Source organism: Syngnathoides biaculeatus, chromosome 16, assembly GCF_019802595.1.
Source record: "Syngnathoides biaculeatus isolate LvHL_M chromosome 16, ASM1980259v1, whole genome shotgun sequence".
NCBI lineage: Eukaryota > Metazoa > Chordata > Actinopteri > Syngnathiformes > Syngnathidae > Syngnathoides > Syngnathoides biaculeatus.
Window position 1 is genome coordinate 24255552 of NC_084655.1, and position 16372 is coordinate 24271923.

General features: G+C 49.8%; 1 protein-coding gene across 1 annotated transcript; it reads left to right on the forward strand.

Annotated features, from left to right (window-relative positions):
* The first annotated feature begins 773 nt into the window (after positions 1–773).
* Positions 774–3874, forward strand: gpr139 (G protein-coupled receptor 139). Its single transcript, XM_061846483.1, has 2 exons — positions 774–789; positions 2895–3874. The coding sequence occupies exons 1-2, from the start codon at positions 774–776 to the stop codon at positions 3872–3874; spliced, it is 996 nt and encodes a 331-aa protein (XP_061702467.1).
* Positions 3875–16372: the final 12498 nt, after the last annotated feature.

Sequence of the window (16372 nt, forward strand, 5' to 3'; positions counted from 1 at the left end):
ATGAAGACAAACAATCAATAACGCAATCGATGGCGGCAATTTAACGTGCAGTGCGTCCACACGTGCCGACGCGTGTGCTTTGTCACGTCCTTTTGGCAACGGCGCGGTTCCACCTTCATGGCTCGCCGCTCGCCGTTTCGGTCCTGCCGGCTTTCGCGCGCCTTCGGCGCCGCTTCCTCCGGTCCGGCAAGGACATCGTAAGCGGAGCCGGCGCATCGCTAATTTGCAATTAGCCGATAGCGGCTGGGAACCGCGACGTCGCCGACTCGAAGACGGCCGCTTTTAATCCCGTCTACCAGCGACGGGAGGGCGGAACCGCACCCGCGCGACAGACGCTCGGCTAAGTGCGGTCGACGCCGCAATGCACATCAATGTCAAAATGCATCTTCGTCTGGAAAAAGATGGCCGTCGTGCTGCGACTGCGCTCGGAGGACGCCGAGGTTCAACTTGGATCTTTGTTTTCTTCCTTTGTCCCTTTGCGTCATTTCTAACTCTAATAGTGCATTTTGTTTCATATGATTATTAAAATGATAGACACACACCAAGACCTGCTTTGTTAACACAAGCATTTGTTGTGTTCGTGGCCTTACTAAGTTTTGGCTGCTCTTATAAAAACGAAGTTAACATTTTGGAGCAAAAAACTGACATTTTAGCCGTTTACCTGTAAAGTGAGCAATCCAATGGCTTCCATATTTAATTTAAAAAACAAAAAGTGTTGTTGGCAACACCGGCAAATTTGGTTTTGAAAAATGTACATGCTGTACACAGTCAAAATGAGGCTTCAAAATCGTGAGTTATGAAAGGCCTTCTTGCGCTCTCAGACGATGAAAACGACGCACCCCTCAGATGTCAACTTGGGAAAAATGTCGTCTAGTTTCCCCGACATCTTTTTTACGGCAACGCAGTCCGCTTCAAGCTTCCGGTGGCTGGAATACATCTCGCCGAGTGGTCCTTGGGCTTTTACACTCCGTGACAACGGGGCGCTCAAAAGTGAAGCTTGTACCGACCGCACCCTAATTATCAAGTTGGACTCCCCACCTCGCTTTCCACGGTTTTCTCTGTGTGTCTCATGGCTGACGACGAGGCACGCCGAGAAACTATCGGGAGGAAAGCCGTACTTTCGGGGAGTAGGCGGAGCTAAGGTACAATAGCATATCGGCGGGACTCCCGAGTGCATCACGTGGCTCCATTTCAGCCGCGCTCAAAACAAATCTGAAACAGTTCCGCGCAAGCTCTCCACAAAGTCTGTGACATGAGCAAGGCCGCGTGGCCACGCCGCTGCTCTGGGCGGTGACGCAGCTGTTCACATTCGGATTGTAATTCGACGGCCATTTTAGTTGGCGTTTTTGTCACTGACATTTGCCAGTTCGTTGCCTTGCGTTTGTGAGTTGCATTCACTGCCTGCAGGACTCGCCGCTCTACGTGTAAGTTAGAGTAACCTGAGTCGGAGCGATTCTGTGCCCTTTTGTTCGATCCTGTCCTGTTGAGTTGTTCGTTTGCCCGATATTCATCACACACTGCTGCATGTCTTCTGGATCCCGCCTAGCCTAGCCTAGCGTTTCTGTACCTCTGCCTTGTTGGGCCGCTACACCGTGTATGACCCAGTTTCCGGAATAAACCACGTTGAACATTATGCCGATGCCTCGAAGTCCTGCATTTAGGTCTGCCCCCGTACCGGAGGTTTCGTGACAGTCTGTGCATGTTACAGCAATTGCTGTGTCTTCAAATGTGTATGAGTTCCTTTTTTGTAAAATTCTTTGTCTTCCATGCTATTCCTCCATCGGATTGGCGGCTAATACAGCTCAAAGTTGACGTAGTGTCGTCAGTGCCTGTAAGCGAGATAACGGTTTTGCACATTAGTGAGGCGCTTCCTTTGGACCGTCCGCAGCTTTAAAGAAAATTCAATGAGCCTCGGCCGAATGCCATCGAAGTTAATGGCGCCGTAACGCCGTCCAGCGCGCTTTTACGAGATTCGCCATAAATATCGGCCTCCTTTGGGAAGCCGTCGCAGCGACGGCGTCGGCTTTTGCCGCAGTTATCCGGAGTGAATGAGCGCGGGTCGTTTCCTCTCGCGATCGTCACGATGATGCGAGCGCGACGGCGAGGCCGCTTGGCACGTCGGCGCTTCGAAAACAAACAATGTCATCTTTCGCCGCACCGGCGCAAACCGCTCTTCCCTTCAAGTTATTGCCGCGATAAATCTTTCCGGGGGATTTCTCGCTGCCTGGCAAAAGTGAAGAGTGCACAAAGCGACGGGACGTCCTTGTTGTTTGGTGTAAAAGCGCCGTCGGAGCCTCTGATGCTCGCGGTGAACTCAGTGGCCCGCTGAGGATGTCGTGCCGCATCTTAATTCATCCCCACCTCGTCTTTTCCGCGCAGTTTACCTCTTGCTGGAAGTAATTTGCCACAGGCGCAGACTCGTGTTGATGCAGGTGCAAGTACGGTGGCTTGCTTCATGCAGAATGGTGGCCAAAAAAAAAAAAAAAAAATTCAGAAAATCCCTCAACGACTTCACTGATGAATTTGCTTTGGTTAGCGTATTTGCGCAGTGTGATTTTACATCCACGGGGATTGAATTATGATTAGTATTGATTCATTCTGACTTTGCAGGACTTTTAGAAGCAAATTTCTCTGTTCTGTGCTGTGTGAACATTTGTGGGTGGTCTGCTAGCTTTTTACTAACAGATGGGAAGTGGCAAGCTAGCAAGTAGCGTCCATGTGGCTTTTTGTCACTTGGGTTCGACTTGCTCGCACAGCGTATGTTGCCCCTTTAAAATGTAGCTGCCTACTAACATCCTCCGTTGTCTCTTTTCTTCCTTGTTTCCCTTCACCTGCATTTTGCAACTTTGCCGTTCCTCCCTGCCCTCGTCGTCCCGACAACCTCACCTCTCCAGCCAACATCTTGACGGTGGTCATCCTGTCCCAGCTGGTGCTGCGTCGTCAGAAGTCGTCCTACAATTATCTCCTGGCCCTGGCGGCCGCCGACATCGCGGTCCTGCTGCTCATAGTTTTTGTCGACTTCATACTGGAGGACTTCATCCTGGCCGCGCCGTTGCCGCCATCCGTGAACAGCGCCGTGCAGGTGCTGGAGTTCTGCTCCATCCACACGTCCATCTGGATCACCGTGCCCCTCACCGTTGACCGCTACATCGCCGTCTGCCACCCGCTGCGCTACCACACCGTCTCGTACCCGGCGCGCACGCGGAGGGTGATTTTCGCCGTGTACGTCGGCTGCCTGCTCTCGGCCGCGCCGTACTACTGGTGGCCCGAGTTGTGGCACAGTTCGCCCGCCGTGGTCGGCGACGGCGGCGGCGAGAGTAACGGTCGAACGGCGGCCCAACACGTCCTGGTGTGGGCCCACTGCGCCACCGTCTACCTCCTCCCCTGCGCCGTCTTCTTCACCCTCAACGCCGTCATCGTGCGCAAGCTGCGTCGCCGCCGCAGCTGCTTCCGCATGCGCGGCTACTCCACCGGCAAGACCACCGCCATCCTGCTCGCCATCACCTCCATCTTCGCAGTTCTGTGGGCGCCCCGCACCCTCATGATTCTTTACCACTTCTACTCGCCGCCTCCGGCCTCGCCGGGCGCCGGCCGGCTGCTGCACGCGCTGACGGACTTGGCCAACATGCTGGCCTTGCTCAACACCGGCGTCAACTTCTTCCTCTACTGCTTCATCAGCAAGCGTTTCAGGGCCATGGCGGCCAACGTGCTGCAAGCGCTGGTCCGCTGCCGAAAGCAGCCGCAGCCTTTCTACGCCAGCCACAATTTCTCCATCACGAGCAGTCCGTGGATCTCGCCCGCCAACTCCCATTGCATCAAGATGTTGGTGTACCAGTACGACAAAAACGGGAAGCCGATTTGTATTTCCTCTTGAGGGCTAGAGCTCAGTGGCGAGTTAAAGGGGGGGGGGGGCGGAGGGGGCTGAGGGGGTCGTCGGGGCTTCCGTCTCCTTGGAGACCGTCCTCGGGACTCTTTGAGGAAAAAGGTCAGCCTCCATGGCGGGAACAGCGGCGCCACTTCAGCTAGTTTGAGCCAAAAGAAAGCGTTATGACGGAAAAGCGTGCGACGGCGACAAAAGCTGATGCGCAAAGCGAGCATCTCTTTGCAAAAAAAGGCTCTCGACCTCCACCCCCGAACCACAGACTGAGCGTACCTTATACGCGGTTTATGGCTCGCCATCTGTACCCGGCGTAGTCGCGACCCGGTTGGGAGCCGTCGGAGGCTCCGGTGCCAGGGGTTCACCAGTCAGCGCTTTGCGCGACTTTGAACACCTGCCACTTTGCGAGCCAGAATGTTCCAGTAGAACCGATCAGGGGGTGCTCAGGCGCAGCCCCCGGATGGCGTGTCCGGCTGCTATCTGACAGAAAAAAAAAATAAAATAAAAATAATAATAATAATAATCCGTCTAGTTTTAATATGCAGAACAGCCTAGCCTTTTCTTTTTGTCTGGTGCTCGCCCTGGAAGGTCCAAACAAACCGGTCGTGACAGTTCCGTATCTCGTCAGTTCAATCTGGATTTACGCTAGACTGTTACTGTAGCAGTGGGATGGCTATGAGCTAGTTGTCGTCGTTTCCAGTATTAGAAAGAGGAAATTTCCGCCTTTAGCGGATAGTCCTCAGTCAACTAATAATGGCCCTGGATGATGACGTCCCTTCAGCCGTTACCTGGATGAATATTCACGTCGTGAATGTATAATTGAACTTCTTTTTAACCCTTTAACCCGGCAGAGAGCGGACAAGACAAAAGCCTTCTTTCCACTAAGTCGAACACTTTCTTACATATTTTGAAACAAATGGAATTGGTCCGTACTGTAAGGGGGCAGCATGGTGACCTCGTGGCTGGCACGTCCGCCGCACAGTTCTGAGGTTTAGAGTTTGAATCTCAGCGGCGGCTTTCCTGTGTGAAGTTTGGATTTTCTTCCTGCGCTTGCGTTGGTGTGTGTCGTCGTCCCCCCCCCCCGGGTACTTCGGCGTCCCGCACGTTACCTTGTTTGAAGACTGAGGTGTCAGTACGAGTGCGACTGGTGACGCGCCCCGCGATCGACCGCCGACAAGTCACGGGTGGAGCCGACGCCCCCGCCCAATGTCGACGGGGTCACGGGGTCTCCGCTTCACCCGTGACCCTAACGGTGCGTTCAGAGCAAACGTGAAGCCAACGCCGCGTTCCCGTTTCGATGTAGAAATTTGGGTTACATCTTCAACGGATGACCCCCTGCACACAAAATACTCCAAATGAAATGCAAAAAAAATGTGCTTCTGCCGTCCCCACGTTCGCAAGCGCTGACTTTGGTGTCGCAGCCGCACTCATTCGTCGCACTGACGGATCGTAGTTCGGGCCTCTCGGAGCGCATCTGTCTCCAGTGACGTAAAAGTGAACGTGTTGCGATTCCAAAAGTCTCCCGCAGTCGCCTTCGGGCCTCGCGCTCCTCCATTCATCAGCGTCGGAGAATTTCTTCATACCCGCCTTGAGGGATCAGACACATCCGCCGTCCGACGGGGGGGGGGGGACCTCTGAAGCCGATATTTGTTTGATGCGGGATGATTATGTTGTGACCTTCACGTTCAAACGTACTTTCGCATCTTTATTTCAGCTTGGCAACTAATTACCCAGGGGGGAAAAACATCTTGCGTCAACTGAAAGGTGTTTGTTTTTAATAGTGATTGCATGTTACCATGGTGACGATGATGTGTGTAGTGGGGCCACATCATGGCGTATGTTTTAGAGACATTATCAACAATATATCGATAGATACATAGATAGATACATATATATATTTTTCATCATCTCTCCGTAATTCTTTCAACGTAGGAACGATGCGTACTTCTCCGTCGCAAGAACGGAACAGACACGGTCCGCCAAAAGAGTCTGGGACTCGCTAATGCAGCATGCAGTCAGAATGACGTTTTTTTTTTTCCCAGCCTCGTTAAGGAGCATCAGTCGGGCTGGTGCGCTCGGCCCGACTCTTTCCGTCAACAGTTAGTGCTCCCCTGTTCCTCTTCAGGTGCGCTCGGGGACAGATGAGGAGCCGGGCCATTTCAGTCCGCATGTTTTTGTTGCGCTCAAATTGATTTTCCACCAAATTGCAACGCGAATGAGAGAGTTGGGCTGGCCACCTGCTCCTGCTCCTGCTCCTGCTTCCTGCTCTTGTTCCACGCTCGCTCTTTGCTTCCACTTCATGTCCGACGCACCTGCGCAAACTTCACTTTCAACTGTCGTCCTTGACTAACAGCCAACGCGGTAATCGGAAGGAAAAAGCGACACATTTCTATTCAGTTTCTTATTCATTTTTAAAACATCGCTACATGTATGTGGTTAAATGTAACATTTTCAACCCAGGATGTTATTTTAGTGTATTGTGGTAATAATTGCCTTTTTCTTTTGGCTTGTACAAGAATAAGAACACAAGAGTCTCTCTTCCTGCACAAAAGTGGAGCGTCACATTTGCTCCACAGAACTAGTTTTTTTTTTGCTCTACACGAGAAACGATGTCATTCCGACCCGCGACATAATCATCACTGTTCCTGCACACAACTTCAGTGTACCTGTTCCTGCCCAGAATATGATCATTAACATTCATGTGCAAAATATCAAAATCACTTTTCCGCCCAGAACGCTTGAACGACTGCTCCTGTGGAAAACATTAACAATGTTCCTCCACGGAAGACCAGCGTCATTGTTCCTGCTCCGAACATTTGCATCATTGTCCCTGTGCGCGCCATCAGCATTCATGTTCCTACGCAGACGATAATCATCAACGTTCCTGCACATAACATTAGAATAGTTGTTCCTACACAGAGCATGAGCTACGCTGTTCCCGCGCATGACATGAAGGTCACTGTTCCTGCACAACTCATGAGCATTTGGTGTTCAAGTCTATAAAAGAGCATCGCTGTCCCTGCACAGGATGCAAGCGTCACTATTCCATCTCACATGAGCATTGTTGTTCCTGCGCATATCAGAATGGACAGATTAGCAACATGGCGGTTTTACAAAAATCTGATTGGAAAAAGACCACAACTTGCCTATCCACTCGAGACAGTGCAGCTGAGAAAAACGCAGCCAAATGAAATTAATTTCATGGAACAAATATTTGGATTGAGCTCAGTGTCGGGAAGGATCACTTTGGAAAATGACAATGCGAGTGACGCTGTCGACAGAAACTTTCAATGACTTTCTCGTACAACTAATTGCACGTCTCGATTTTGCAGGGTGTCGTTTACGCGACGGGCGCAAGTTAACGCTGCCTAACGGTTACAAATCCGCATCTGACGCGCACAAAACGGCTGACCGAGCCCGAGCTCCGCGGCGGCCCGATGACATTTGTAAGCACACGTCTGCGCCGTTCGGGCTCATGTTAATGTGACATTTGCACGAGGGGGGCGTCTCCCGCTCCCCAAAACCCGCCGGGAACGGAATTGCGTGACGGGAAAGCCACAGACAAGCCAGGAGCAGCGATTGGGCGTCACCCGTGGGTGTCCTTTATGCAGGAACAGGTTGGACGGTGAGATTTTCTTCAGCCACATTACATGCAAAAGCAGATATAGATAAATAGAAATATATGCACGACATATTTATGGTTCCTCCCGAGTCTACCCCCCCCCCAAAAAAAAAGAGTAAAAAGTACAATTCATCCTGAAAATGTAGCAGAGTAAATGTAGCGCGTTACGACACATCATTGACTCGACCGACAGGAGTTTGCGCAAACCTTGAAGCATAATTTCGGTCGCTATCCTCAAGGTGGCGCCGCCCGACTTGATTGCGGCCGACGTGGGCTGAGGCCTCCTTGCAGAATCCGCGGACCCGATCACTGACAGCGTTTTGGTTCTGCGGCGTTTGGCGGCCTCCTGGCAGCTTTCTTTTGTTTTTAGCGGCTTTTGCGCTTGAGCTCTTGAAAATGTCCCGTTGCCTCCTCCTGCCACACCGTTTTTGTGGGTGTTTAGAAGCTTTAACAAGTGCCATAGGAATGCATTAAGTCAAATATGTATTTATATGACATGACGACTATACGACAGCTAGAATGACGTTCAGCACAGTATTGTAAAAATGTGTTTGTGAATGTACAACTGACGCTTTTTGGGTTGTGATTTTCTACTCAATGACATTTTTGAGAAGTCTTTTACCTCCTTCCATGGTTGTGTTGAATTCAAATAATAATAATAATAATATTAATAACAACAAAGATGTTTTTAGATTGTACAGGAGTGACTCTAGGCTTGCATAATTAACTGTTTCCTTCTCATGAATGTATTATCGACTTAAGGATTATGTATTATCGTGACGTGGGAAAGTATGCAGAGAGGTCAATATTTTTATTGAAGAAATTAAAAAAAAAAAAAAAAACAGTGTCTCCGAGGACTGTGATGAAACGTCTTGTTTACTGCCTCCGATATCGACTCCTTCGCCTAAAGCAGAGAAAACAAAGTGAGCTTTGGAAAATGTGCTTCTTACTCGTGAGACAAGCGTCCTGAGGCTTTCAGAACTTTGACGAAAGATTGTCCGGAGTGGAACCGCAGAGGCGAAACGTTATCGGATTGCAATCTTTCAATACCTTTTGTGCTCCCTCTTACATGCTCCAGTTAAGAGGCGAGCAGCAGCAGGACTTCGGGGCACCTGGTGGGACTGGCTGACTCCAAAAAGTAAGTGCACTAGAGTAGGAATTGTGGTCAGACATGGATGACCGTTTCAAAACGTTCCGATCCAATCCAATCTCAAATCCCTGTCCAAGTGAAAAGCCAAACTTGGGACTGTCGGCTTCACGTATTGTGTCAAGACGGCCCAAATCAACAAATGTGGTTGACGAACACCATCGGCTCGGTTTTCTTCTCATTCAAATGTGAAAAGTTCGAGGCCGTTGCAGGTTTCACTGTCTGTCAGACATCACAAAAGTGGCTTGACGAGAATGCATCTTGCTTTGCTAACGATCTGACGCGTCATTGGCGGAGCAATTAAAGAAAATCCTAAAGATGCATCCCAGCGGCAACAAATACAAGGAGAGAAAAGCAAGGGTCCGTTACTTGAACCTAGCGGAACCCCGTAGAAAAACCGAGCAGAGCGGGACTCAGAATCTCAAAGCCTTGCGCACATAATTCGGCCAAACCAGACAGGGTCGAACCAATCCCAAATGCCGCAAGGTGGCGTAACCGAGCCACAAGGATCGTCCGGTCCACAGTATCAGTCGCTGTGGTTGGATCTGGCAAGGCGAGAGCATCGTAACATGAGATAACCTGTTCCTGCGCAGAAAGAAAGACACGTGTCACTGTTCCGCATACAAAACAAAAAAATCCCAAACTGCCCCCAAAACAATATTTTTGGGGGCAGAGGGATGGGGGAAACTGGGCGGGGCTGATGTGGCCCACCTCGCGTTCCAGCTTGTACACATTATTTCATGGGAATCGACAAAAACGTGAACAACGCGCATAAATAACCCCGATAATGACTGCGCTGGTCACTTTTACAGTTGAAAAATTACACCGGCGACTTTACCGAGCCACCCAGAATCATCAAAATCCTAAAACTAAAATTTCACGTCTTGGATTCCTGCAGTCATTGGAGTGGATGTGCTCAATAGTAAAATGAGCTCCGCCTGCTTGGTTGGTACTTCCTGAAAAGTGTTCATGGTAGGCCACGCCCCCCTCTGTCATAGCCCCATGGAGGAGGGGGGGGGGGTGCACCCCCCAGTTTGGAAACCACCGCTTTAACCAATCAGATTGCAGATTTCAAACTGATCAAGGACAATCACATTTTGCTGTCCTCTGATTGGCCGGCCGGAGCAAAACTAGCTAAAACGAGCAGACGGCGTCTAGCTGGAGTGTTGAGGATGATGCCGTCTATTTCGTGTCAATTTGTTGACGTTTTTCTCGCACTATTGCGCCGATTTTGACACGTGAACAGCTCCGGATGATTCTCCTTTTGCGTTCCTGCGCGGTATCGATGGTTACTGTAATCGCATCGTCGTAGCGGTGGCGTTTGTTTGACTTTCGGAACAACCGCCGCCGCTCGTCTCGCTCGTGTTCTCACCCGACAATAGACGCAGCTGACGGCGGGCTAATTAACACCCCTCTCGCCAAAGAGGGGCGATAAGGTCACCAGCTGCCCGATCAGACAGCCGTCCCCGACCGCTGGCCTCGTTCTGTCAGTCCGCCGGGACCCGCGACGCCTCTCGTGAAAACCGAGGAAGCGTGAAAATGCGCCAGGAAGATGACTTCACGTTGAAAGGGATTTCAAGAGATGCCAAGATGGAGGCGAGTCGGAATCGCGCGTGCGTGCCAGAGTTTTTTTCGTGACTTGGTGTCGCGCTGCTGATGCCCTAATAAAGACGGATGAGCTCGTATGGCGCGGTCGGGATTCGTGGGTGTGCGAACCCGTCTGTGTCGGAGTCTTTCACCTTTTGGCCTTTGTGTCTTTCTGCGGTCACTGATAAAGTATCCATCAAAAAAGAAAAAACACAAAAAGAGTCCTTCAGCGGCACGGTTGGCCTCACAGTTCTCCGGGTGGGCACTCCGGTTTTCTCCCACATCCCAAAAACACGCAACATTCAGTGGACACTCTAAATGGCTCCAAGGTGTGATTGTGACTGCGGATGTTTGTCTCCGTGTGCCCTGCGATTGGCTGGCAACCAGTTCAGGGTGTCCCCCGCCTCCTGCCCGTTGACAGCTGGGGTAGGCTCCAGGACTCCCCGCCACCCTCGTGAGGATAAGCGGTGAAGAAAATGGATGGATGGACAGTCCTTCCCCACCCGAGCCATTTGTAAGTTGAAATCATACTGTACATTTTTTACAAGGTACCATTTGGACGCAGTTCCTTGTGACCCAGTTTAAGAGCTTTTTCCGTCTTGAGTTGCGAGCAAACGAGTTACGTTACGGCGGCAGCAAAGTTGGGCCCGTTTTCAACAATTGGCCAATCCGAGCAGCCGAGGTCGCTCCTCGGCTCTCCCCATCGAGGTCGGGCGCGCTCCGAAAAGGGCGGCCGCAAAACCGGATGCTAACTTCCCCGTTTTTGTTTGGCAAACACGTTGAAAGCAAACAGCGGCTCGCGCAGTCGGTCACGTCGTCACTTCGAGGTCTCTGCGTGTGGTTTTTTTTTTTTTTCTTCCCCCTTAGCGACCGTTGCCGTCACGTCAGCGCCGTCGAGCGTCAAAACGAACCGCGAAGGTTGACTTTTGAGACCGGTCTCGGCTCAAAACGAATCCAAAGCACCCGAACGGATCCGACGGGGTACGTTCATCAAGAGAGCCGCAAAACAAACAAAGCAACAACAAATTAAAAAAAAAAAAGGACCAGCGAGCTGACAGGCGGCGCAAATGCTGATTTTCACGCTCCTCTCACGCATTTCCTTGATGAAATTGGACTGTCACAGCAACAAAATTCATTTATACTTGCTGGACACTTCATTAGGCACACGTATCACATGACTTTGCCAATGTACTCGCTTCCGCCTACTTGTTACCCCGCTGAAAATGGACTCAAAGTACTTCAGTGACTTTCTCAAACAAGTTACCTCGCTCGGCCTATTTTATTCCAGCTGAAGCGGCGCCGCACTTATTTGCTATTATGTATTAATGCCAAAGTTTGACTGTCTTAAAAGATATTTCAAATCAAATGTTCCAAATAAAATGAAAGTCATATTTGAGACGACAGCAGGACGGCACAGAATCGGAGAGAGCCAATCACAAGCGTTGGCTTGAGAAAGTGGAAAATGTAAGATCATGTAATTGTCATTTCATGACGCATTTTCTCCAAATAAAATGTGCAATTTTTCTCTATTTTGTCCATGGTCATAATATCAATCCGGAGCTGTCGTGACCCGCATTTTCTTCAAAATATTCATCGACCGGGTGAGCCTCAGGCCGCCCGCGACAGAAGGCCTGTCTAAAATGTGCAGTTGTCACTTGTAGGTCCACGTACGCAGGATACCGTACGAACGACAGTATTATTTTTGCGCCTTCCTTTCCTACCCTTGTGAGCGGTGCCAGAGTCCAAGGTTCACTTTGGAGGGAGGCCGTCGAGAGACAAATTCAGTTCTCGTTTTGTTCGTTCACGTTCAATCATTTCCTCCTGCCAGGCCCCGACGCAGTATTCCCCCTTAAAAGGTACCTGATCAATACGCGTACGATACAACAAACAAATACACGCGGCCAAAGGAATTCCCGTTCAAGTCCCGTGAGGCGGACGTCGACGGTCGGTCGCCATTTTGCGCCGCTCGGAAGCAAGCGAAGCCTCGCTAATCCGGCACCGCCCAATTTCGGACAAAAGGTCACCCGTGGAGGTCGTCTCCATGCGGCGAGCGAGCGGCGATGCCAGGTGACGACGGACGTCGCCCGGGCGCCGACGCTTTGGGGAAAAGACCGATCGGAGGCAAGTAAGCAACGTGCGCCGAAAGGGGGAACGAAACGTGACAAATCATCCATTCATAACTCGATTATTTGGTGATTCATCGAAGAATCGGACAAAATGAACCTTTTGATTTCCATCTCTTGGTTTTAAAAACTTCAAATATATGGATAATGATTGGCAGCAAGGTCGGGGAGCGTTGGCCTCACAGTTGTGAGGATCCCGGTTCGAATCCCGACCCCACCCGCGTGGAGTTCGCATGTTCTCCCCGTGCCTGCGTGGCTTTTCTCCGGGTGGGCACTGCGCTTTCCTCCCACATCCCAAAAACAAGCAACATTAATTGGACACTCTAAATTGCCCGTAGGTGCGATTGGGAGTGCGACTGTTTGTCTCTATGTGCCCTGCGATTGACCGGCGACCAGTTCGGGGTGTACCCCGTTTCCTGCTCGTTGACAGCTGGAATAGCCCCCAGCACTCCCCCGACCCTTGTGAGGATAAGCAGCTAAGAAAATGGATGGACGGATAATATATCGGCGGCACGGTGGCCCAGATGGTAAACGCTTTGGTCTCACAGTTCTGAGGACCCGGGTTCGATCCTGGCCCTCGCTGTGTGGAGTTTGCATGTTCTCCCCGTGCCTGCGTGGCTTTTCTCCGGGTGGACACTCCGGTTTCCTCCCACATCCCAAAAACATGCAACATGAATTGGACACTCTGAATTGCCCCAAGGTGTGATTGTGAGTGCGACTGTCATCTGTCTCCGTGCGCCCTGTGATTGGCTGGCGACCGATTCAGGGTGTGCCCCGCCTCCTGCCTGATGAAAGCTGGGATAGGCTGCATTCCTGTGAACCTTGTGAGGATAAGTGGCTCAGGAAATGGATGGATGCTTCAACCAGCAAATACACGCGTCGTATTTATCCGAGCTGTGTGTTTTGCTTATGCCAAAATTATGCACATTCAATGCAAAAAAAAAAAAAAAAGTTGGAAAATGAAGTACTTGTACTGCTACGTGTGCAAATGTGTGTCGATTTATGATTATAGCTCAGCGTTTCATGGTTGTGGTACATTTTCATCACGTCCGGTGCTGATCGGGACCCCAAAACCACTTCATGGCGATATTTTCCCACTTGTGCGGCTTTTCCCATTTTGATGGCAAAATTTTGCTGTATCAACGATGGCGTGTCTGTTATCAAGCCACGTAAGATGATTCAAGAAACACAAAGTCCGTTTTTTTTTTTTTTTTTTTTTTTTTTGCCCCGGAAGGTTCAGCGTGAGACGAAGGGGGGACGAAGACCCTCTGGATGGCCTCCTTCCTCATCCTCCGGCCCGGAAGGCAGGTCAAACCTCATCGACGCCGAAAGCGATTACGACGCATTTTGTCCTTTGCGCTCAAGAGGACTGCGCGTGTAAATCTGCATCAGCCTTAATCTTAAAAAATAATAATAATTAAAAAAATGACAGCAGCAGTAACAATAATCCATCAAAACTCAGCACCATTTTTCTTTTGTTAACACTCTAAACTCGGTGACCTGCATAAATTCCATTCTGCTTCATTATTCAAGAACGCCACATAGATTTTACATCTAAATTGAAAAAAAAAAAAAAATCTGCGTTGAAGGCTGCTGGGCGGTGAAGGATTGTAAGCCAACGATACGCTTATCGTACATTCCGCACGATGGAGAAAGCGGACTTAATTCTTACTTTTATCAGAGTTTTGGTCTGCTTCATTTATGAATACCTTAAAGGGCAAAAAAAATAATAATTCTATGAGGTCATCTGTACATTCTGGTCCAGGAAAGGGGAACGGAATCAAATATGTTGCCTCCTCGCGGTGATCTGCTTGAAGATGTGACAGAAAGTCCAAAGGCCCATATTCATCAACTAAATGGGACCCAAGATGGACCCCAGGGGGATGCCACATGTCGCTGCCATTTAGGCAGTTTCCGATTTGAACAAAGCGGTTCCTGTCCTCAAGAAGGCACTCGAACCACGTCAGGGCCTCTCACCTCCGGACTGAGATCACACGGACAGCACGCACATCTAGAACGACTCGGACTGAGAAATCATCCGCTGCGGTGTCCAGGCCGAGGTCCTTTGTTAGAAAAAGAACGTCACAGAGGTGTCGGGAAAGCCTTTTCTCAAGGGCTCCGCCTGAAAACGGGACTTTTCATTCGGGCCAGTTACTGTAGCATCAAGACTACACTTTTTTTTCCCCCCAAACAGCAGTTTTCAAGGTCCTGAGAAGCGATCCGGGTTGGAGTGAAATACAAACTAGACGAGTAAATTGAGGTAAAAAAAAAAGTCATTAACTTTTGAGCATGTGGACGGACTCAGCCTGGGATTGTTCTCCAAAAGCCGAGGCCACAATGACCGTCCGTTCGAGGGAGCTTTTGAGTCTCCCCCTCCTCCTCCGGCGGCCTTTAACGCACTCCGGGAGCTCTCTTTGACTTGGGGAGCACAGGAAGTGAAATTCCCCGCCCCCTCCCCTACTGTCAACAAAACTCCCCCCCGTGGCCCGGTTACAGGTGGAACCTTCCTGTGCGACTTCAAACAAAGGCGAGCGATGCCAGGCCGATCGCTTTGCCGATGGAGTGTTGTTGGGTTCACGAGTCAAAAAGAAGTAAATAAAAAAATTAAAAAAAAAAAAAAGAAAAGAAAACAAATGAAGCGGCTCCCTTTTATTTTCTCATCAATTCTGCGACGGTTCAATAATGCAACGCGATCGCGGTCACCCGAGTGCGGGAGATTTGTGGTTATTTCGTGCCCGCCCTCCATCCCTCTCCTGACCCCCGACGCGCACCCCCCCCCCCCCGCATTGATTGGATTCTTCCAATCAGCTCATGCAAATTGGAAGAGGCTGACAAGCCATCAATCACAACCAGGGGGCGCAATCGCTCGGCACGTGCCACTTGACACATTGCTCCGTCGATACGCTCGCAGAAAATCTCATACATTTTGCAGCTGTGTGCGCGTGCTTGTGTGTGCGCGTGCATGCATGCGTGCATGCGTGTGTGTGTGTGTGTGGGGGGGGGTGGAACGCACACACACATGAGGAACATTCCATTTTCATCAAATACTGCTCCACTATCGAACGTGACAGATTTTTTTTTTGCCACAGAATAGCTCTGTTCCTTTCATGAAAGCTGACCTTAATAATAAAAATAATAGCAATAATATCACTGTTTGCTTTAACTTTTTTCCTGTATAAGGGTTCAAATTTAAGGAGATGCTATAAGCGAGTATTTCGCTTGGTAGATGATGTGGTATGCTTTGGATTATGAAAGGGCTATTCTATTTCTGTAAGAAATATGCCCGGCTTTGTATTTACAAATTGCGCAATGATTAGATAGATAGATAGATAGATAGATAGATAGATAGATAGATAGATAGATAGAGATAGATAGATAGATAGATAGATAGATAGATAGATAGATAGATAGATAGATAGATAGAAATGCAAACAGCCCCCCCCCCTCTCCCAGCGCCCGCGCCGGGACGCCATTTTGATGCGGAGCACGGCAAAGGCGGCCTGCAGCGTCCTCTGCTGGATTGCTTCTCGAGAACGACAGCTGGAAAATGCAAATCGGGCTTTCACAAATTTTGCATATTTGACATGAATAAACTTTCTCTCTCACACACACACAAACGTGTCAGAAAAAAAAGTATACGGACTGAAATAATGATTGGAGTGCATTGGTTGATTATGTACACACAAAAATTGTGGAAAACCTTCAGATGGCAGGGAAAGAAAATGTCAGGGAAAAGCCTACTAGAACAGCTCAACTTCGTTTGGAGTTAATGAGGAGCACTTGAAATGGCGGCAGGTCCCGATTAACGAGTTTTGGGAGTACCAAGATGGCGGCCAACCAATCGACACATCGCTAGGTATGTATGCTCGAGCCAGTCTTTTTTTTATTTTTTTTTTTTTTAAGTCAGTGTCCCTGTGGCACACCTTCGGAAAAGACATTCTGCAGCGTGTGAACACTAGATGGCAGCAGTGTTCACAAAAGGACTTTCGGAGAGCAAGAAAAGGAAAAGGAGGAGG